Source organism: Emys orbicularis, chromosome 3 (genome assembly GCF_028017835.1).
Source record: "Emys orbicularis isolate rEmyOrb1 chromosome 3, rEmyOrb1.hap1, whole genome shotgun sequence".
NCBI lineage: Eukaryota > Metazoa > Chordata > Testudines > Emydidae > Emys > Emys orbicularis.
In genome coordinates, this window is record NC_088685.1 from 134483592 (window position 1) to 134506469 (window position 22878).

A 22878-nucleotide genomic window follows, 5' to 3' on the forward strand; every position below is an offset into this window, starting at 1 on the left:
CCTCTGTGTCTGTTTTATACTGTCAGTCCTATGTGCTTGGGGAACACAAGTCCAGGCATGTCTGGGGGCATTGCTGAGTCTCCAAGCAAGGTTGAGCAATTCCCTTGGTGTGGCCTCATGCAAGTGAGTCACTGAATTGTAGCTCCCTTGCTGGACAATGGTGGTTATTGGGTTGTTTGACACCCTGCCCAGGTGTTGGTTACTTCCCTTGCTGTTGCTTCTGAGGAGCTAATATCTGGCTGATTGCCCAACTTACAGCATGTTTTAGTGACAACCATACAACACAATTCTCATAACTTCATATGCATTAATGATATACATATATGGATAGAGAAATGACTTTCAGCAGATCATAACCTTTCCCCTGATACCTTACAAGGCATGCTTTATATGTAAGATCATGATTATATAAAAATGAGGAATATGGGGGTTACAGGACGCTCCCCCAAGGTATAGAATGTCACACTCTGTATTAAGATGTGGATTGTCTCTCTAACTTATATTGTTAAACTGTCCAAAAGATCCTTTATCTGAAAGCTTCAGCATCTTAAGAGAAATCAGAGCCAAAGCTCATCTTATTCTAGTGGCTCTTGCGATCTGAGAAGGTCAGGTGTCAGTGTTAATCAGTCAATCAGTGTATTTTTGCCCAGGAACATAGATCGATGCTGTGCTATGCCCAAGACCATAACCCAAGCAATGAACAGAGCGTTTTGAAAAGGTATTCTAGAAGAGAGGCCATTCCAGTCTATAGTTGTAGCACATAATGAAATAGTGGATGGGAAGCTTTCATTGCCACTGCTTGTTCTGTATAGGATTTTTGCACAATCCATCTGCATCTCTCACAAGCACTGAAATTCACACAAAATCTAAAAAAAAATGTAGACCCCAAATGGTAAATTCTTTTCTACTTTGGTGCACCTGATTTTTTAAAAATGAAAAGCTATTTATAGGTTAAGGATACAAAGAAAAATGAAGCAAAATTATTAGGTAGATTCTATACTTCATTCATTTTTTGTATAAGACCATTTTATATTTGCATAATTTCTTTGCAGAAACTACTGATTTGAGAACAGAATTATTTTGTTTTCCCTTTTTGATTTGTGTGTGTGTGTCTGTGTCTCAGATGGTTTAGAACTCAACTCTGTGTGCCATTGAATTGTGGGGATCTCTTCTTAATGATATATTGCAGTAATAATCTTAATGACACAATATGGCAGTTGAGCACTGTGTGGAAGACCATCTGTCTCCCAAAATTAGCCTTTGTTACTTTATTATTATTATGGAAAGTACTTGATTTGATATTGTTGGTACATACAGTATTGTCTACATTTTTAACTATAAGTAAAGTTAGACTTTAGGATTTTTTCACTTTAGAATAACATTTACACATGCCACAGTGTAATAATTGTTACAGGTTTGGTCACAGAGACCCCCTTGGGACTGTCACCTGACGTGCTGGAATCACCTCTGAGCCCGTTTTCCCTGCCAGCTTGGGACTCCAGAACCCTGCCTTGTTGAGCCAGACACGCTAGCCTGCTGCAACACAGACCCAGGTCTGGTCCATCCCCCACAAAGCTGCAGACTTAGGTTACCTGCAGAGCTGTTTTCACTTTATCTCCATCACTAGGGGTTTTCTCATTACTGGAAGTCCCCTTTGTTCTGCTCCACCCCCTTTTTACAGCTTTGGCACAAGGTGGGAATCTTTTGTCTCTCTGGGTCCCCACCCCTCTTTCTAAATGGAAAAGTACCAGATTTAAGATGGATTCCAGTATCATGTGACATGGACACATGTCCTGTGAGACCTCATTCTTCATTACCCACAGGCTGGCTCACACCTATACAGGAAGGCTTGCAGGTAAATAAACCATCTACAACCAATTGTCCAGTTAATGGGAGCCATCAAGTTTCTAAACCACCATTAATGGCCCACACTGCATAATTACGATAGGACCTCAGAGTTATACTTCGTATTTCCAGCTTCAGATACAAGAATGATACATGCATACAAATAGGAGGAATATATTCAGTAGGTTATAACCTTTGTAATGATGCCTTATAAGAGACCTTTTGCATAAAGCATATTCCAGTTACATCATATTCACACTCAAAAGCATATTTCCATAAAACATTATGGAGTGCAATATCACAATAATATATGCTTGAATTTTTAGGGAGAAAATTAAAAAAATAGATGCCCAAGTTATACTGGTAAAATATGCATGTGAACTTAAGTAGCTGAGCGGGAGCAAAAGGTGTATGTAAAATACAAAATTGCTGTGCAAGTATTTATTTTACATATTCAGATTTATGTTCTTTTGTAAATGTGAGCTCAGTGCTATACAAGAGATGCAAATGTGTATTTTGAGCACACAGTTGCCTGTTCGTACATATACATGTGCAAATCATCCCAGATCAGAGAGCTGATGCCAGGCCAACAGAATGATAACAGAACCCTCTTTCCCCCTTTAGATACCCATTCTACAGTATTGTCAATTTCTGTGTGTTTAAAAAGAAATCAGTGTTTTGTCTGAATGTTCTGAGGTAATTATTTTCAGATGCTACAGTAGTTTAAGCCTAGAAAAATCACACAAACATTTTAAAGACATTTTATTTTCTTTTTTTCAGATGGTCAGGATCATTCACTGCCTCCTGTCTCTTTTCATAAAAAGAAGTTGGCAAAGAGACCAGGATACATGAGACCACAAGCTCCACAACAGATAGAGTTTCAGCCTCCTGCTCACTGCAAGCCATTCAACCCAAAGGGGCTTGAACATGGCAGAAAGCATTGTGAAGACTTCAAGAACTGCTCTCTGCACAGACTATGCAAAAATGACTTTGAATTCTTACATTGTAATTCATCTGTAAACAGCACCATTGTTACCACTACTGTGGTAACAACATCGACCACTGCTGGAAATATGACAGGAAGCCTCAGAAATCTGTCAGATCTCAGGATTCAGCCGTCAGAAAATGTAATTCTGCCGGTTTGTCCTGCAGCTGCCACATGTAAAAGAGACTTCTCACCTGTGTGCAGTTCAAATACATGGCAGACTAATCTACTAGCAACTACGTGGAAGACAATCCACGGTGCTAGAGTAAAGGAGCCACAGAAAATATACACTTTGGATCAGAAGGAAGTGAACAATAACTGTGTATATAACAACAAAGAAGTCACTTCTTACTCGTCCAGTACTTGGGATAGCTTTAATTCAAGTTTCAGCTTCATCCAGCTCTCACTGAACTCAAGTTTTGAAAAAAGTGACACTGAAGGTCAGTCAGATGGCAGGGCAACGGAACACACACTGCAAACAAATGCAACAGGACAAATAGAAAATGTTAATTTACACGAACCAGGGGAGCGACTAAGAAGTTCACATAAAGACGTAGGGGCTTCATCTTGCATTTGTAGGCATGGTGAGGATTATCAGTGTGCACAAGAGACCATAGTGAAAGATAAATTGCAGGATTGTGAGATGGTATCTCTTTTGGATACAGATGCAGCATTTTCATGTTCCACAGATTCCTCAGATGCAGCATCTGCTGGTTCTTCTGTTACCTCAGGCTATGAAAGTAGCTTTACTGTTAGTGATCACAACTGGGACACCCTGATGAGGAAATATGAACCGGTGCTATTGGACTGCTTGGTTGGCAACCGTAGTACATTAAAGGTTGGTAATCACACTGTTTGTTCATGTTCATTTGGTGCTGTGGATTTTTAGACAAATCAATCACCGAGCTGTTGCAGAAGACAGGAAATGTCTGGCTTTTGTGGCTTTGTGGCATTTCTTTATATGGATTTACAGCAGCATAGTGCATGGTTAGAAATGAGAGAGAACCACTACTCTGTTTCCTTTTCCCAATTTTCTTCTTAAAATAACCAATGTTAATCTTTCTTGTAATGGTTAAAATTGCAATTTCAGCAGAATACAGTAATCTTCATTTCCTTTCCTAATAAGCTGTGGTGTTTCTGTATCAAACAGCTGCCACTTCCTCCCAGAAGTGGCTGTATTTTGTTGATGGATGAAGTGACTGGTATAAGTGTGTGAGGGGCCAAATTCTGGCATGGGTTGTGCAGTTGAAACCAGAGGCCCACACGGGGGTTATTGTTGTCCCAGTTTTGAAGAAACTAGATCCATGTAGACATTGCTCTGCAGGTCTTCCCTATGTAGCACCTTGAGGGGCATTTTGGAACAAGGCTTACAAGTCAAGGGGTATGGTCAACTCCCTTGAATACATACGTAGCCTGACCAAGTCTCACAACTTCCTGCTAGATTAATTTTGTACCGTGGATTAAATGTGGGACTGAAGATGGCCAGAAATCAGGTTCACAATAATGCTGCTTTTGCAGCTTTCGTATTTGCTCACTAAGAACAATTACTTTGGTTTCAGGTGTGGAACAACAGTGTGGCTGTATTAATTTAGGATAAGTGCCTGTAAAGTGTAAAATGATATTAAGCTTAATCAAAATGTCAGGGTTGGGTCAGAAAACAACTCAAACCTTTCTGGGTCAGGTCAGCTCTCCTTCTGCTTGTAGGGATGGTGCTTCAGCAGTTGCGTGTCCTGCTCCTGCTGGCCATCGCCACCTTGCTGCGCTGTGGGCGCTGTGGAGCGAGTGACCAAAGGAGTTACAGCACCTCTCTGCAGACCACACAAGGGGTGGTGGCCATTAGGAATGGGGAAAAATGGATGCTGCCGCACTGACCACACAGGAAGTAGGCGGTGACTGCACTGGCTCAGGTTCAGGGGAAAGGGTTAATGTCAATCTGGAAAACAACTCAACCTCGGGTCAGGTGGGCTTCGGTCTAGTTTGGGTCCAGGTCGGGCTTAAAAATTAGACCCGAGCAGACTTCTGTTGTAGGAGAAAAAAAAAACAAAAAAACACCCAAACCCACTCACGAGTACCCATTGTTGTAGTTAAACTTACGTTTTTTGTATTGATACAGATAAAATCCTTAATGTTAAGGCTTCAGAGGCTTCAAGAAAAAGCAATAGAGGAAGATGACTATGATAAAGGTGAGACTTTTTCATTATTGTTTTCATACCAGTTTCAGTCTATTTTCTTTCCCTTTTTAATTTTGTTTTACAATTGCTACACTACCGTGGTTGGGTAATGGTGACAAAAGTTCAGTGAGCATGTGATTGTATTATTTATTATGCAGTACAATGAGGTATAGAAATTAAAGAAAGAAGTAGGACAGCAGCAGGTAGCACAAGAAGCAATGCAACAGTTTATTATATTGAGCCACCTCACGAGGCAAGTATCCACCATCTGGATCAGATACCTTTAAACAGCATGACTTAAAAATACAAAAATGAGTGAAAGACTTAAATGGGGCAAGGTACTGATTGCTGATGAAGCATAATTTTTTGTTCACCACAATTAGTCACCACAGTGCAGTAGAGTTCATAAATAGAAGAAGTGAGGTCAGCAACTTTAGAACACAAGTTGCAACACCAGCTCTTATAAATGTAAATTGTGCCAACTTGAAGGACAAGCTGAATATCCACCAAATTGAATCAAATAATCTCAAGTAAAACAATCTAAGATTGCAGTATGCATGGTTATTGTCTATGAGAAGATACAGCTGCTGGTGAATACTCTATATTTAAGAAATGCTTGTCAACTTAAGTGCTTTATAAATATTGTATAATGTGTTGTATATACATCTGAGTATGTGTGCATGTGTAATTAAATGAAAAAAAACTTTAACACAGGTTACCCAGTGATAGCTCATGCCCTTCCAGAACATAGAGTTCAGCAAAACTCAAAATTTTGAAAATCAGGAAATAGAGTTAAAATAAATGCTTAACTCTGCCCCTGTGAAGCTGCCAATAGCCACTGGGAATTATCTGCATCACTCCCGCTGCATTCACTGGGTAAGGCGTAGCTGCATTGAATGGAGGAGGAATAAGTTGGAAGAGCTGTGATTGTATATGCGGAGATCTGGGGATTAGTTTGATGGGCATGCTAGAGCTGTGTTTGTGATATGAGGAGATCTGGGTCTGAGTCCCCCAATGTGTGCTATCAAAGGAAAGAGGTGCTTGTGTACCTTGAGCCTCCAGTATGCATCATTTCAGTACAGAATTGTGTAGGTTGGGTCGCTAGCAGGGCACTGGGGTCTTCATGCCATGGGTATTGTCAGTAGTGAGTTGGGATATGAGAACAGTCTGTGGGTTTAATGATAGAAAGGGCAAAGTGTAGGTTAAGTTGATATCCTGTGTGCAAGTGTGAAGGGGTTGTAAAAGGGTATGAACTGGTTGTTAAATTTTACAGGTATGGTATTCTCTTGGGAGTAGGCTCAGTGTTTCAGTGTATGGGTCGTTTAGGTAATGCCTGTCCATTACAGTGAAAAGGCAGAGTGGGAGAGTGCATGTTATGGGCATTGTGGGGCATTGCTCAAAGAGGGCAGAGTTAAGGTTGCGGGCGTGTTTACCTTAATTCTATATTGTCTGGATTTCAGAAGTTTGAGTTTGGCTGAACTTGATGTTCTGAAAGGGCGTGGGCTTTCACCAGGCAACCTTAACTCTGCACTAATTGTGTTTTGCCATTTAATTTCCTGTTTGTTTTTTTTTTAAACCAAGAAACATGCTTGTTGGTCAAAGTTAGAGGTCGTTAAAGCAGTTGTAGTTGTTACCTAGAGTTGCGGCTGATACGCTACTGTATCTAGTTTATAATCAAAAGACCTAGCTTTTGTATAGTGCTTTTCATCACTAGATCTCAAAGAACTTTATTATCCCCATTTTACGGATGGGAAACCAAGAGACAGAGAGGTGAAGTGATTTGCCCAAGGTCGCTCAGCAGGCCAGAGGCAGAACTAGGAACAGTCCCAGTCCAGTGGTCTTTGCACTAGGCACATGGTTGCTATGTGATTCCTCAGTGCTCCTCCTGTACATTTTGTTATAGTGGAATGGGGATAATGGTTGTGCTTTGAACTGTTTCCAATTTGTAGTTGCTAACAGGGCTGGTGAGAGAAATCTCATCCATTGTCTGTGTCCCAAAACCATGACATTTTAATTACAAAGTTGTTCCACCAGCTTTAAGCGTGTGAGAGAAGATTGGTGTCTGTCGCGTTTTCCCCACCACACTGCCATACCATTTCCTGCAACATGTAGCCTCCCCACTTCTCACTAACATTTCCAGCTTCCCTTTCCATCCCATTAAGTCATTTGTTGGCACTGCAGAAGCCATCAATATGTAAGAAGTTGCTTTTTCCTGTCTCTTGCTCTATGCTGCTACACACATGTATCATAAGCAGCAACTTAATGGAGGGCTGCACATGTTATGGGCAGATCCTGGTGCACATATGGGGGCAGAGAGTGGGGCTCAGACACCCCTGGAGAGGCAAGGCCCCCCCCCCAGATTCCAGCTCTCATGGGGAGTAAGGAGAAAGGCCCAGTACCTGCTACTCACCCCCATGTCAGCTTCCCAATGTCCATCCCCTACCGTCCATCCCCATTTATTCCCCTCCCCTTGATGAAGCCCCAACTCCCTTCCCCCCCTCTTGCCCTTCACTCTTCCTCTTCCAGCAAGCATTCACGTCTAATTTATTTTACAAAAATACTTTGATTTAATCCCTTCCCCGCCCCAAACAAAACCCCAACCTCTGACAGAAACAGATTTTAGCAATATGGCATCCAGCCTTTTCCAACATTCTGCCCAAAGTGGGACTCAGACTGACAGTGACTGGGTCAGGTTCCAAGGACTACTACTTATCACCTTCAGTATCCAGCTGGTGTGAAACTTTGAAGGCTAACAGTCCTGTTAACTTCTCTGTCCATACATGGTCAGTGTAATCCGTTATGTGCCTAACTGGAGAAACAAACATTTTGAAATAACAATTTAATTTGATTTCCCCCAAAGGGCCATGCACGCTGTTGGAGTAACGCCCGAGCGTTGGACTCCCTGGTGTGATGATCTGAACCCTGGTTTGATCTCTATCTGAGCAAAAAGAGGTTGCCAGAATCTGTCAATTTAAAAAAAAGCTGGTTTTTTTTCAAGTGCTGTATCTCAAAAACCGCTTGGTCAAATGGCTCCAAATGTGTATCACTAATAGACCACTGCGCTTCCATGAGGCACACCAAATTTCAAGGCAGTGAGTAACCACATAGGTTTTAAAGCACTTAGAAGAGTTGAGCTTTAAACAGAAAGCTGGTCTGAACCTTAATTATAACTGAACTTTTGTTCTGCTGTAATAAGCATAGGGTACTGTCAGGTAATTTTGTCAATTTTTTTTTTCATTTTCAGGGTTTGAAGTGGGAGGGAGATAGTCTTCAGTAAAGAGGGTACTTTAATATGTCCCTATGAAATTGGGTCCAGAGTTGACTAAACTATGAGCTGCAGAAAATCCCTATTTCTACCTGTTTAATTTATTACCCACTTTCCAACTTCTGCTGCAATTGAGGCTTACAAATGAGGCAGGGGTTCTGCAGACAACTGTTTCCTTCACTGCGCAACATTGCCTCATTTACTATCCATTCTGTGCAATGAATGAGGGAAAGGATCTGTGGAAAAAATATGTAATCATGTAATTGAAGTCTGTGGGTAAAATTCTCAGAGCTCCTATTCCATTTTAAAAGTTACTTAGGCTAGGTCTACACTGCAGCGGGGGTCCGACCTAAGATACGCAACTTCAGCTACGTGAATACCGTAGCTGAAGTTGCGTATTTTAGGTCGGCTTACCTAGCGGTGAGGACGCGGGAAAGTCGACCGCTGCCGCGCTGCCGCCGACTCCGCTGCCGCCTCCTGCCGAGGTGGATTTCCGGAGTCGACGGCAGAGCGATGAGGGATCGATTTTACCGCGTCTTCACTAGACGCGGTAAGTCGATCCCTGAAAAACCGATTGCTACCCGCCGGATCGGCGGGTAGTGAAGACAAAGCCCCAGTGACTTAGACACTTAGGAACCTAAATCTCATTGACTTTCAATCAGACTTAGACTTTTCAGTGCCTAAGTTACTTTTGTAAATGAAACTTACTCCTAAGTCACTTAGGTGTTTTTTTTTTTTTTTTTAATTTTACCCTATAACAAAATGCATACCTATGCATACTAAATTCTAGCACTTCCTAACTTGTGAGTTCTTGACCTACTTTATCTCTTGTGGGTCTTTGTTCCTCTTCTGATGCAATATTCAGCCAATTTTTATGACTACTTTTTATCATTTTCCTAACATCTGAGCTGACTTCTCTAGTTTTTTCTTTGTGAAATGCACATTGCTCATCTCAAGGGAAAGACTCTGAGAATGTATGGTGTAGCAAGAAGAATTAGAACCATGACCTCTTTCTCTTTGTGAGGTGGTGTTCTTTCAGTTTTGCTTTTAGAAACTACTTTGTATCCTACTGAGAGTAGCAAAGTCATACCTGGTGAAAAGTTAAGTTTTAAAACTTATCAAAGAGCTGACAGATTTATTTAGTGCCAATTTCTGTCTAAAATGTCTGAAATCTATTTTTTTCATGCATATTGTTAGAAAGGGATGGAGATACTGAACATCTATTACTAGAAATGTGATGTAAAAATGTAAATAGGTATATAGGTATGAAAGGGAGAAAAACTGAAACAATGCATACAGTGCTTTGAAGGTATACTATGTTTTAATAAAAATAAAAATATATCTTTGGAATTTTGGGGTTTTCTTTGTGCATGTAATGACTTTTCTAGTCAAAAGCAGAACTGCCATTCAAGTGTGTTAAATAGCCCGTAATATTTGCCACATAGGGTTAGACCACTGCTGGTCCATCTAGTCTGGGGATTTTCAAAGGAAGGGGAAACTGCGGTATAGTGCAGTTAGTCAGCTGTGCAATGCCATATGGGCGTGCGTGCATGTGTGTGTGTGAGAGAGAATGAAGGATGTGAGCAGGTGATCAACGTATACCCTGAAATATGAAATCTGATTACTGCCATAATTGTTATGGTTTGCATAACTGCAAATGTTATCACTCTTTTTAGGATTATTGAATCCTCTTCAGCTGCAGTAATAGACTATTGCTAAAACAACAGATTTTCAAACTTATGGTGCTCACCCTTTAAAATTCCTCTCATCCTGCAAGAAGGGATTTTTTTTTTTTTTTAAAGGAATACAATGGAAGGAAATTCTCTACAGTACAGGAGGAATTCTAAAGGCCTGGGACTATAGGTCTGTACTCTAGGCTTTAGAATCATGCAGTTTTTCTTCTGTAAATAAGACCGTATAGTGACAGCCAAGGAAAACATACAGTGATTGTATATGGAACAGAAAAAAGCCAATCTTTAAAAAATGAGCAGAAGTTATTTGAGGAAACAGGCACAATTAATTGAATTTTATAGAAAAAGATGCTAAAATGAGACTGAAGGACCAAATAATTGCAAAATCTTGCTTTTGACACCTCCTCTCTTTTCTACTTCTCCACCCCTTTAATTACTATAGTTTTTGACAAATTATGGAAATTAAAATGTAAATTGAATGAGATCTATGCTGCTGGGAGGTGAAATGACTTTTCTGTTCAAAAGCACTCTATTCTCCTTTGTGTTTTTATCTACTACTGTTACCACAGACACAAAAGTATTATATAAACATATATTGTTAATGGTGATACAAAAGGAAAGTGCTTGCCCTTGATTCCCTCTAGTGAATGTCAAGATACTTGAAAGTGGAAATTAACAGTAAACCCTAAATATTCAAAGCAGTAGATGGTGGTATAGCCATGAAACTCACTTTGGCTTTAATGGATGTTTGTGCAGCCACAATTCTCCACAAAGTTGAAAAAGTAGATGTGAATATCTTTTAGTAGTATTTTCAATAAACATAGAGGTTCTAGCACAATGCTACATATATAGTAGTGCCAAGCCTTTTTACATAGTGTACCTTCCCTTGTACACAGATGTGTTTCCAACACACATACTTCCCCCTATGGTATTTCTTTGTCAAATGCATATTCAGTTAGATGGATCACCCCTGCTCCCTGTTTAATTTTAAATATAAAATGTAAAATATTAGGATTTATTACACCTTCTATTACCTGCTTTACAATCTATGTGGTTAAATGTAATGAAATGTCTCATTTGTTTCTGTATTTACTTACAGTCTCCTCTTGATGGCCACATTACTGTATTTTTTCCAAGCAGGTATAATGCCCTGGGAATGTGATAACAGCATTTTGCCTTACATAGCATATAGTAGAAATTGGTCTGTTCTCCATGGATCGCTTGGAGTGTTGTCATGGCTCATTATTCATGATGGAGCTTGACAGCTCCAAGGTTAAACATGCTGCTGGAAAAAAAAAAAAGCACATTTTTATGTCTATGGGAGTTGGGCTTGCAAGGGTAGCAGTATAGGCTTTTTTGTTTGGCACAGTTGCATGTCTAAACATTTAAAAACCCTTTTATTTTCCTTTATTAGCTCCCGAGAGCTCCTTGAGTAATTTTCATTGCCTTCAGTAGCACCAGGTGCTGGGGGCAGACTGTCTGACATGAAGTTTCAGGGTCAAGTCTGCTGCTGAGCTCCACATCAGCTTGTGTAGCCAATTGTTACTTCAAAATTAACTATGTACAAATAGTTTAAAAAATAACTAAATCTCATCCATGCAGGAATGAGAACACACACACTTCCTGCTTGGAACTGGAGAGAAATGCTGACTTACTCTGCAGAACTAGGTTCTGTTGGGAGTCTGGATTCTCCAAAGCAGGTGGTATAACAGAATAGAACAGTTCTTCACAGAACCATTGTGCCAGCTTGAATGTAGAGAACATACAACATGTCATGACAGAGTCTATCCCACCTCTGCAAGTATAAATAGTATGGTAGGTATTTTTGTACATAGTAACCTATAAAGCCTTCAGCTATTTTAGCTTCTACTACGAATACAGTCAATACTCATAAGTTAACAGGGCTTGATAATATAAGCTGGTGGGCTCTCTCACTGGCCGGTACACCAAAGAAGACTGTCCAGCCACATTATTCCAGTTTTTTCTTTTAAGGGTGTGCCCCTAAGAGCCCCTCAGTGCCAACTAGTAGAGGGCCCTCAATACTGTAACTCATATCAAGTCGGACACACTCACTACCCCCAATGCACTGTTGTCATATGTATCTAAAAGGTGTCATATAAGGTCTCATGTGAAAACTGATCACCTGCTGGACCCAAAAATCATTGTGTGATGTGTGTAAGTTATATATAGGGCCCTACCAAATCCACAGTCCATTTTGATCAATTTCACGGTCATAGGATTTAAAAAATCATAAATTTCATTATTTCAGCTATTTAAATCTGAAATTTTATGGTGTTGTAATTGTAGGAGAGGTTGGAGGGGTCGCAAGGTTGTTGTGTGGGGGGGTCACAGTGCTGCTACCTTTACTTCTGCGCTGCTACTGGTGGCGGTACTGCCTTCAGGGCTGGGCAGATGGAAAGTGGCAGTTGCTGGCTGGGATCCCAGCTCTGAAGGCAGAGCCATTGCCAGCAGCAGCGCAGAAGTAAGGGTGGCATGGTATGGTATTGCCACCCTTCTGCGCTGCTGCCTGCAGAGCTGGGCCCTCCAGCAGCAGCCGCCGCTCTCCAGCTGCCCAGCTCTGGAGGCAGCAGCAGAGAAGTAAGGGTGGCAATACCATACCATGCCACCCTTACTTCTTCACTGCTGCTGATGGAGTGTCTTTAGAGTTGAGCGCCCAGCCAAAAGCTGTTCTCTGGCCACCCAGCTCTGAAGACAGCACAGAAATAAGGGTGGCAATACTGCTACCCCCCTTAAAATAACCTCACGACCCCCCTGCAATTCTCTTTTGGGTCAGGACCCCCATTTGAGAAACGCTGGTCTCGCCCATAAAATCTGTACAGTATAGGGTAAAAGCACACAAAAGACCAGATTTCACGGGGCGGGAAGACCAGATTTCACGGTCCGTGATGCGTTTTTCATGGCCGTGAATTTGGTAGGGCCCCAGTTATATTTGTGTGATTAAAACGTGCTTGGGAGGCAGTGCATAAATCAGGCCTGTGCTAGACAAAGCAATGTGGATTCACCTGTCTGACTGGCTTGATTACAGGCAAACAGTGAAAATACATTTATATATAAGGTAAACAAAGCAATTAAGCTAACAAGCAACAGAGGAGAGAGTTTAGTGAGCCCACTGGGGGTTTGAGTCTGCTGCACCCCCAGGAAGTCTTCCTGGCTTTTGAGACAAAGACAGTGGACTTTGGAAAATATAAAGGGGAGCAAAATCCATCACTTAGGAGACATAGGGAAGAGCACCCTCTGAGCCTGTGAAAGTTATATTCTCTTGGCTTGAGGGGCGGGAGTTGCTGATAACTTGCTGTAAGTTAGAAGCTGTTTTCAGCAAAGATGTAACTTCCTAGAATTAAGTTTAGTCATTAGAAAAAGCGTGTTTTGTTTTGTTTTTAACCATACTTATCTCTTTATCTCCTGCTTAGTATACATAAATCTCTGTTCTTTGTTAATAAACATATTCTTAGTTTTACTAGAAACCATTTCAGTGCTATTATATTGAATATAAAATGAGTCCTCAGCTAACCTAACAGGCTGGTGTGTACACTGACTCTTTGGAGGTGCAGACTTAATTTCTGTGAGTGTCCAATGCGAGGGACGACACCACAAGGAGATGGCTCTGGGGATCTTGGAAACTGGGGTTCACTGATTGCCTGCAAGGCAATGTTTGGATTGGCAGAGTCTCAAGGAGTTTGCTGGGGAGACAGATGGGTATGACTGGGAACTGACACACAGTCTAATCTCCTATAAAACTCACTCTTGCTAAGGCAGAGGGATAACACAGTGCCTTACAGTTCTGGGTGTCTTGAACAGAATGTCACACAGGGCTTAAGTTTAATTTATCTACTTCTGCAGGCCATCTGCCTGGAAGTCAAGGAGAGTCTGTCTGTTCTCTTCTCCTTATTAGCTTGGTCCCAACTCTCCTTAAAGGACCAACCACACTTTGACAGGTAGTGTCAGTACTTGGAAGATTCTAGTCCAAGGAATGCATAGGTATTGAAAAAGGTGTAGCTTATTAAGTAGCTGCTACTCTGTTTCAGTGCTGCTGCATAAGAAAATGCCATGGTATGGTATTAGACAGTGCTTTTAGCAGCACAGCACAGTATTCCCTGTTAGAGGAGATCTAAGATGGAGGTCTTGAGCACTTAAGTTCTGATGTCACTTTTTGCAAGAGCAGAGGTGGGTTAACCCCAATCTCCTGGCCAGGTTAGTACTTGGATAATTACATTCTGCCTTCCTAAATTTCTCCCTGTAGTTTAAATTGGATAAGGCATTGAAATAGATCTCTGTCTGTAAATACGAGTCATAGTTTTGTACTAAACATATGAGCCAGTTTGATCTTAAGGTATGTAATTTTTGTTGGCAGAGATGTTTAGAGCTGAGGGTGAGCAAAATCCACGTTTTATGTATTGTTTTACTAATGGCCTGAAAGGGACTGTCTGATGTTCTAGTAACAAAGACTTGTTTGCAAGGTATCCATTTCAACTGGCTGTCAAGGTGAAGGAAAGATAATTGTTGTTTTTGGGGGGAGGGAATATGCACTTAAGAGGACCTGTTTGGAAATGGGCTTTTGAAGAATATACAACCTGGGGTCCATGCCTGTTTCAGGACAGGAGGATTCAGGAGTCTGATTAAACTGGTTTTGGTGGTAATATCTTTTTAAAACATCCATATATGCTTGAGAATGAAAAAAGATCTTTAGTATAAGGTGTCCACTCAAACAAGGTTATTAGGTAAGGGGCTTGTGACACAGAAGGGACAGACCTCCTGGCACAAGAGCGAAACAGATAATCTTGATCATGTGGCTTACCACTGAGGTAGCAGATTTGTCTTGGCGTTTGTGTGCCAAAAAGGGCTTCCTGCTATGTAAGATTTTCAGGTATGTTAAGCAGTGCTTCGTATTGTAGGCTTAAAGCAACATGGAGATGCTTTTTATAATCAGCTAGGCAAACTTTCTTTGACTCTCCTTTTTTTCTTGGATTTTCTTTCTCTATTTCTATAATTTGCCAGCTAGATCTGTTCTTTCTTAAGAAAACCTGCATGGATCCTGTTTTTCTTTAACAAACATAAATGACTTTGAAAAGGAAGGAGCTGCATGGTTTCCAGTTTCGTAGATGATACTGGGATCAATAGGGGAGATTAAAAAAAACTTTAGTGCTCATGAAAAGTATGACTAGAGACTGAGCTATACTGTCCACCAAACAGATACAGCACAAGTAGCAGCCATGTAAACTTTTCAACCCTGTCCCAGAGATTGGCCTCTTTTTGAGAGACCAGTTCTATAGGAGAGATAGAACTTCAGTGTCCATATCCAGTCAGGCTTTCACTTTCCTGCTGAAACTACCAGCTAGGATACCACATTGCAAACACTGAGGATGGCTTTAGTTAATTAGCAGTTACATTGCGGCAACCAATTCATTTTATGTAGGGTGCAAAGGAGTCATCCAGATGGTACTGACTATGTGGCTGTCAGTCTGGACAGGATTTGAACCAGTAGTGACTTAAAGGTGAAAAGCTCCTTATCCTACTTTCAGTCTATTAACTACGTGCCTAATCATCATCATCATGGTAAATCCCAAAGGGACGTGGTCTCATGAGGTGGTCTGGTTGTATAGTCAGTTTGTCCATCACTGGCAATATTGTTACGCTGCCGAAGCTTTTGATGCCCGTGTGATTGCCACCTGTGCAGCGACAGTCCTTGGTGTACACGCTTTGGAATTCATTGGTTTTCCATTTTAATAATATGTCCATACCAGAAAAGCTGCCGAACCTCAATCAGTGCTGATGTAGATGGTTGCTGGGTTCATCTTATAATAATCTCATTTCTGATCTTGTCCTGCCACTTCATATGGAGCAGCTAACGAAAACAATGAGAATCTAAAACATCAATCCAGTGTTTTTCAACCTTCCTCAGTGCATGCATTTCCTTTCTGTATCATAGAGTTGGTGTAACTATGGTTCTTAGATCTGGAGCTTCATGGTGAGCTTGATGTCCTGACATCTCCTCAGAGGCTGCTGAAGGGCCTGGAACAAGGTAGTAGCTGCTGCTATATGAGTGTCCAAATCTTTCAAGTGTCCAGTGCAGTATTAACCTGTCTGGATGGGACATCAAGCAGGCAGCAACTGTAAAATACTTGGGCAGTGTTATAAAATCATAGAAATGTAGAGCTGGAAGGGACCTCGAGAAGTCAAGTCCAGCCCCTTTTGCTGCACCAGGACCAAGTAAAGATAGACCAACCCTGACAGGTGCTTGTCCATATTGTTTTTAAAAGCTTCCATTAATAGGGACTCCACGATGTCCCTTGGAAGCCTATTCCAGAGCTTAACTACCCTTTAGTTAGAAAGTTTTTCTTAGTATCTAACCTAAATCTCCCTGGCTGCCGATTAAGCCCACTACTTTTTGCCCTACCTTTAGTGGACATGGAGAACAATTGATCACCGTCCTCTTTATAACAGCCCTTAAGATATTGGAAGACTGATATCAGGCTGCCCCTCAGTCTTCTTTTCTCAAAACTAAACATGACCAGTTTTTTCAACCTTTCCTCATAGATTTTCTAAATCTTCTATCATTTTTGTTGCTCTCTTCTGGACTCTTTCCAATTTGTTCACATCCTTCCCAAATTGTGGTGCCCAAAATTGGACATGGTACTCCAGCTGGGGCCTCACCAGAGGCAGCGTTAGCCCATTGGGGGCCCTAAACAGGAATATTTTTGGTCCCCCAAACACAAACTACAAAAGTGAATATGGGTCCTGCTTAAGCTGCTTGGGGCCCTAAGCAATTGCTTAGTCTGCTTATGCCTAGCGCCGGCACTGGGCCTCACCAGTGCCAAGTAGCACAAACAATTACCTCCTGTGTCTTACATACAATACTCCTATTAATACACCCCAGAATCATATTAACCTTTTTTGCAGCTGCATCACATTGATGACTCGTATTCAGTTTGTGGTCCACTGTAACCCCCAGATCATTTTCAGCAGTACTACCATCTAGACAGTTATTCTCCATTTTGTAGTTGTGCATTTTATTTTTCCTTCCTAAGTGAAGTACTTTGTACTTGTCTTTAGTGAATTTCATCTTGTTGCATTCAGACCAATTCTCCAATTTGTCAAGGTCATTTTGAATTTTAAACTTGTCCTTCAAAGTGTGTGCAACCACTCCCAGTTTTCTGTCAGCTGCACATTTTAAAAATATACTCTATACTCCATTATCCAAGTCATTAATGAAAATATTATATAGTACTGGACCCGGGATTGACCCCTGTGGGACCCCACTAAGTACGTTCACCCAACTTGACAGCAAACCATTGATAACTACTCTTTTTGAGTATGGTCTTTCAACCGGTTATGCACCCACCTTACAGTAACTTCATTGAGACCACCTTTCCCTAGTTTGCTTATGAGGTTGTCTTGCGGATCGGTGGCAAAAGCCTTACTAAAATCAAAGTATATCATATCTACTGCTTCTCCCCCATCCACTAGGCCAGTAATCCTATCAAAGAAAGAAACTAACTTGGTTTGGCATGGTTTGTTCTTGACAATCCATGCTGGCTATTCCTTATAACCCTATTATCCTCCAAATGCTTACAAATTGATTGTTTAATAATTTACTCCAGTATATTTCCAGGTATTGAAGTTAGGCTGTCTGTTTTTTAATTCCCCGGGTCTTCCTTGTTCCCCTTTTTAAAGATAGGTACTATGTTTGCCCTTTTCCAGTCTTCTGGGACCTCTCCCATCCTCCAGGAGTTCTCAAAGATAATTGCTAACTGCTCTGAGATTGCTTCAGCTAGTTCCTTAAGTACCCTAGGATGAATTTCATCAGGCCCTGCTGACTTGAACACATCTAACTTATCTAAATATTCTTTAACCTGTTCTTTTCCTATTTTTAACTTGCATTCCTTCCCTCTGGTTGTCGGTATTAATTATGTGTGAGTATCTGGTCATCATTAACCTTTTTAGTAAAGTCTGAAGTAAAATAGGCATTAAGCACTTCAGCTTTCTTGATGTCATCAGTGATTAGCTCTCCTTCCCCACTAAGTAGAGGATCTACACTTTTTATTCATTTTTCTCTTGCGCTTAATCTCTTCATCTGGAGTACTGTGTCCAGTTTTGGGCCCCACACTACAAGAAGGGTGTGGAAAAATTGGAGAGTCCAGCGGAGGGCAACAAAAATGATTAGGGGGCTGGAGCACATGACTTATGAGGCGAGGCTGAGGGAACTGGGATTGCTTAGTCTGCAGAAAAGAAGAGTGAGGGGGGGATTTGATAGTTGCTTTCAACTACCTGAAAGGGGGTTCCAAAGAGGATGGATCTAGACTGTTCTCAGTGGTGCCAGATGACAGAAAAAGGAGTAATGGTCTCAAGTTGCAGTGGGGGAGGTTTAGGTTGGATATTAGGAAAAACTTTTTCACTAGGAGGGTGGTGAAGCACTGGAATGGGTTACCTAGGGAGGTGGTGGAATCTCCTTCCTTAGAGGTTTTTAAGGTCAGGCTTGACAAAGCTTTGGCTGGTATGATTTAGTTGGGGGTTGGTCCTACTTTGAGCAGGGGGTTGGACTAGATGACCTCCTGAGGTCCCTTCCAACCCTGATATTCTATGATTCTAATGTATTTAAAGAACCTCTTTTTGTTGCCTTGCCCCAGGTGTAACTCATTTTGTGCCTTGACCTTTCTGATTTTGTCCGTACATACTTGTGATGTTCTTTTGTACTCCTCCTTGTCAATTTGATCATGTTTCCACTTTTTGTAGGATTCCTTTTTGATTTTCAGTTAAAAGATGAGCTCCTAATGGAGCGACATGGGCATGTTACAATTCTTCCAAACTTTCCTTTGCATCGGAATAGACAGTGCTGGGTTTATAAGTTCGAAAGAGGTCTAAACGCATATGGCAGTGAGCAAAAGACTTGCAAGTAGAAGTGTCAAGGCTGATTCCCCACTCTGGCACTTTGAGTGCAGAAGGTGGGGGCCCGCAAGGATTCTAAAAATTAATACTGCCCACTCTAGGCTTATATTAAACTCCCGAAGTTGCAGCTTTTCTCTGACCTTGGATGGGTAGATGCTGCCATCACCCAAGTGCAGAACCCCTTTGAGAGCCCAGGAAGGTGCACTTGGGAATTGCTTTCTGTGGGGTACCCTCCAGCCCTTTCACCCCCTCCTCCAGGGAAGAGCTGAGAGAAGAAAAAAGGAAATCAATTCTTGCCACCAGCTAATTAAACCTCATGTGCACAAACCTATTAAGACACAAAAATCCAATTCTGTTCTAAAAAAAGGTAAATTTTATGAATAAAAAAAAAGAAAGAAAATACATCTGGGAACTCAGGCTATTGCTAGATTTTAAAAGAGCAACTACAAGGATTAAGCATCAAGAATAGCTTTCTTGAGGTCCAGCTTAAAGGTTACAATCAAAACAAAAGCACCTGGGGTTAGCACAGAGGAATCCACAAGCCATAACGAAATAAAAGGGATAAACCTAATCACATCTTCCTAGATATTTCCTAATCTACTTACATATCTGGGGTTTTAAATGAGTAGTTTCTAGGTATGATACTGATGATTTTTTCATACCTGGACCAGGCTTCTTACAGCATAGCTCTGCCTTGTCCGCCTCTCCCCGGGAGAACAACAACAGACAGAAAAAAATGGAGTCTTGTTTCAATTTTAAAAAACTTTAGCCTTTCCATTGGCTCTTTTGGCCAGGTGCCTACTCCCTTCCTTTTACCTATGCATAGCAGTGAGACTTTTTAACCCTTTACAGGTAGAGCAATTAGAGAACAGCTACTAAGAGGGATTTTATAGCTACTGGCTGGCTCGGTGCCCATAAAGGGGAGCTACCCCCCCCTTCATTTATCACAAGAAGCCAGTATCTATGAATGTTAAATTATTGGTTTAAGAAGAGTGAGCTGGAAAGCATAATATGTTCTTGAAATTGCATTTTGAAAGACACACAGGAAGGGAAACAGATCGGCCTTAGGCATCCGCAGCATACACGGCTGCATAGGGCACCTGAAAATTTGGGGCACCCGTGGGTCTTAGTGTCTACCCTGACCCTTCCTGCAGGCTCCCACCACAGCTGGCTGCTGCAGCCTGATGAGGCTTCCTTCGGAGGGGATCTAGTACTGAAAAGTGAAAAAGCCTTCCAGCCTGCCAGACCTAGGGTATGTCTTCACTACCAACATGAAAGCGCTGCCACGTGTGGCTGTGTAGTCAAGGCTGTAAAAAAAACCCACCCCCACGAGGGGAGTAGCTACCAGTGCTGAAACTTGCCTCGCTCAGGGGCATGTTTTTTCACACCTCTGAGTGAGAAAGTTTCAGGGCTGTAAAGTGACAGTGTAGACAAGGCCCTATTAGCACAACATTGAAACTGTTAAAGAGCCATTCAAGTGGTAATGAAGCCATTTAACAGGCATTTTCCAACCCCCAGGTATATACTGTCAGTTTCTGAATTTACTGACAAAAACAGTTGTGCATTACTGTAATATTTACTCAGAACATGTTAGTCTACAGGACCTTAGTTTAAAATTTGCTTTAAAAATATTTCATTAGCGTGTTGCTGAAAATTATAAAATCACATCTCTCAAAAAAAATCCTTGCATAGATTTTTAGATGCACAATCTGAGTATTCATTTTTAGCCTTAAATGCTTGGATCTTCAAACATATAGTTTTTTAAATAAATCCTTCAAAAGACCACCCTTATCTAAAATACACATGTGAGCCCGGGCTGCCGTGGGGCATAGGGGCACCAGTTTAATAATACTGCATAGGGCCCCATAAATTCTAAGGACGGCCCTGAAGGGAAGGAAACAGCAGTAACAACAAAAATAGGTATTTAAGACCTGATTATCAGAGGTTCTGAGCACCCCAAATTTCAGTTGAAGTCAGAGGGAACAGCAGATGTTCAGCACCTTTGAAAATCAGGCCCTTAAAGTTTAATGTCAACAGCAACAAAATAAATAAGGGCATAAAGTGCATCAATATTTATAAATCTAGGTAGATAATGATTCCCCTTGAGTTAGTCCAGATTTGGAGTCTTGGATGCAGTATTGGGTACCAAGCCTAAAGGATATTGAAGGCTAAATTGGGGGCTCGAAATACTTGAAGAAATCTTGAAGTCCTTGGGGTTGTGCATGTAAAACTGATGGCAGAATTTGCCCTGTTTTGTGTGGGTGCTAGGGTGGGGAAGAGGGCATGAAGTGCGCTAGGAGGGGTGCCCAACTAATGCACGTGGTGGCACTTCAGAGCCCTCATGGCATGAAGTCAACTGGTACTGAAGCATATTCAGATTTACTGGCATTTGCTGTGCTTGGTGGCAGATGCTGTACTGGCTGCAACTTTCTAAAATATTATTGTGGGTGCGTATTATCCCCAGTGCCTCTGAGGCACGGTGATCTGTAATGACAGCATGACTCCTGAACCTTCCACTTGGTCATTACTGTTCAGTTTCCCCCACCCCTGGAGTTCATTTTAGGTGAGTTAGGGCAGGATTTTGTGCTTGGTGTTTTAGGGCTTGTCCACTGCAGGTGAACCACTGTAACGCTTCAGTGTAGACCCTACCTATGCCGATGGGAGGAGTTATCCCGTCAGCATAGGCAATCCACCTCCCCAAAAGGCCGCTAGCTAGGTCGACATAAAAATTCTTATATTGACTTAGCCCCGTCTACGTGAGGACCTATGTTGGTTTAACAACACAGCTCAAGGGATCTAGATTTTCACGCTCCTGACCAATGTAGTTAAACTGACCTAATTTTCTTACTCCCTCACTTTGGAAAGCATTCATAGATTTTTCTTCTTCTGGATATTAGCTAAGGAATCATAATGGAAGCTGCTTTAGTCATACAGTATCTTGCCTAAACCATCCAGCCTTAATATTGCCAGGAGACTATTTCATTTTGTGAGATTCATGTGTTCCCTCTTCCTTAGTTGTGGCCAAGACTACCTGTTGTGCTTCTGAGAGTTGTTTGAGGGGAAAAAAAAGTTTGCTGAAGTTTTAGCATCTCTTCTGCTTGGAAGCTGACAATACACCCAGCCATCTACCTCCTAAAACTGACACCCCAGGTGACCCCAGTCTGATAGTAAAGCTGTATGTCCCAATTCATGATGCAGCCACGTTGTTCTCAGCCTGGACAACCTTATAACAACAACCACCACAACAAAATAAGCAGTTCTGTATAATTTACTAGACTCCTTGCTGATTTTTTTTGGGGGGGGAAGACTATAGCATTCCGAGGTGTAACTTACAACAATTAATGTTGCCATTCAAATGGACAGTGCCTGCTGACTGAACAACCTTGCCCTCCAGTCAGGGCCGGCTCTAGGTTTTTTGCTGCCCCAAGCAAAAAAATTTTTGGCTGCCCCTCCCCGCCCCCCAGCCCTGGGCTCGCTCTCTCTCTCTCTCCCCCCCCCCGCGCTCCCCCCCCACTGCACCTCCTGCCGCCCCAGCCCTGGGTCACTGGTAACTCACTCCCAGGGCGGGTCATTCAGCAGGAATTTTGGATGTGCACAGAACACAGACAGGATTGGTTCCCATATGGTTACAGAACTGCAGTAAAGTGGAACAATTTTCAGCTTGTGTGATTGGAGGATATCTGGATGCATATTATAAGACTGGCCTACATAAATGAGGAAAAGTTGAGGTGCCTTTATTATTCTTTTGTTCCATTCTTTGTTTCTATGGGGAATTTGCCAATGCAATATTATTGTCTTCCTTTTAAACAAATAAAACTAAAACTAAAAAAATAAAAAAGCAATGGCTGTTGAAAATAGCAATTCCAGTCCTAATAACCACTGGGAAGCATTTCTTGCTCAATTTATTCTACTTTTTCTACAGCAAGTTACAGTGGATCAGTATATTTGATTTGGGAGAAATGAAGTAACAGCTGCCCAAATTGAGCTTGAGCACTCCTGAATTTTGAGGGTGTTCAA

The 22878-nt window shown here is 41.6% G+C and overlaps 1 protein-coding gene across 1 annotated transcript in view; it reads left to right on the plus strand.

The window, feature by feature from the left end:
- The first annotated feature begins 1788 nt into the window (after positions 1 to 1788).
- DISC1 (DISC1 scaffold protein) overlaps positions 1789 to 22878 on the plus strand; it is a 314498-nt gene continuing 293408 nt past the window's right edge. The window contains 3 exon segments of the mRNA XM_065401455.1: positions 1789 to 1855; positions 2626 to 3668; positions 4944 to 5013. Of these exon segments, the coding sequence (XP_065257527.1) occupies positions 1789 to 1855; positions 2626 to 3668; positions 4944 to 5013 (1180 nt within the window).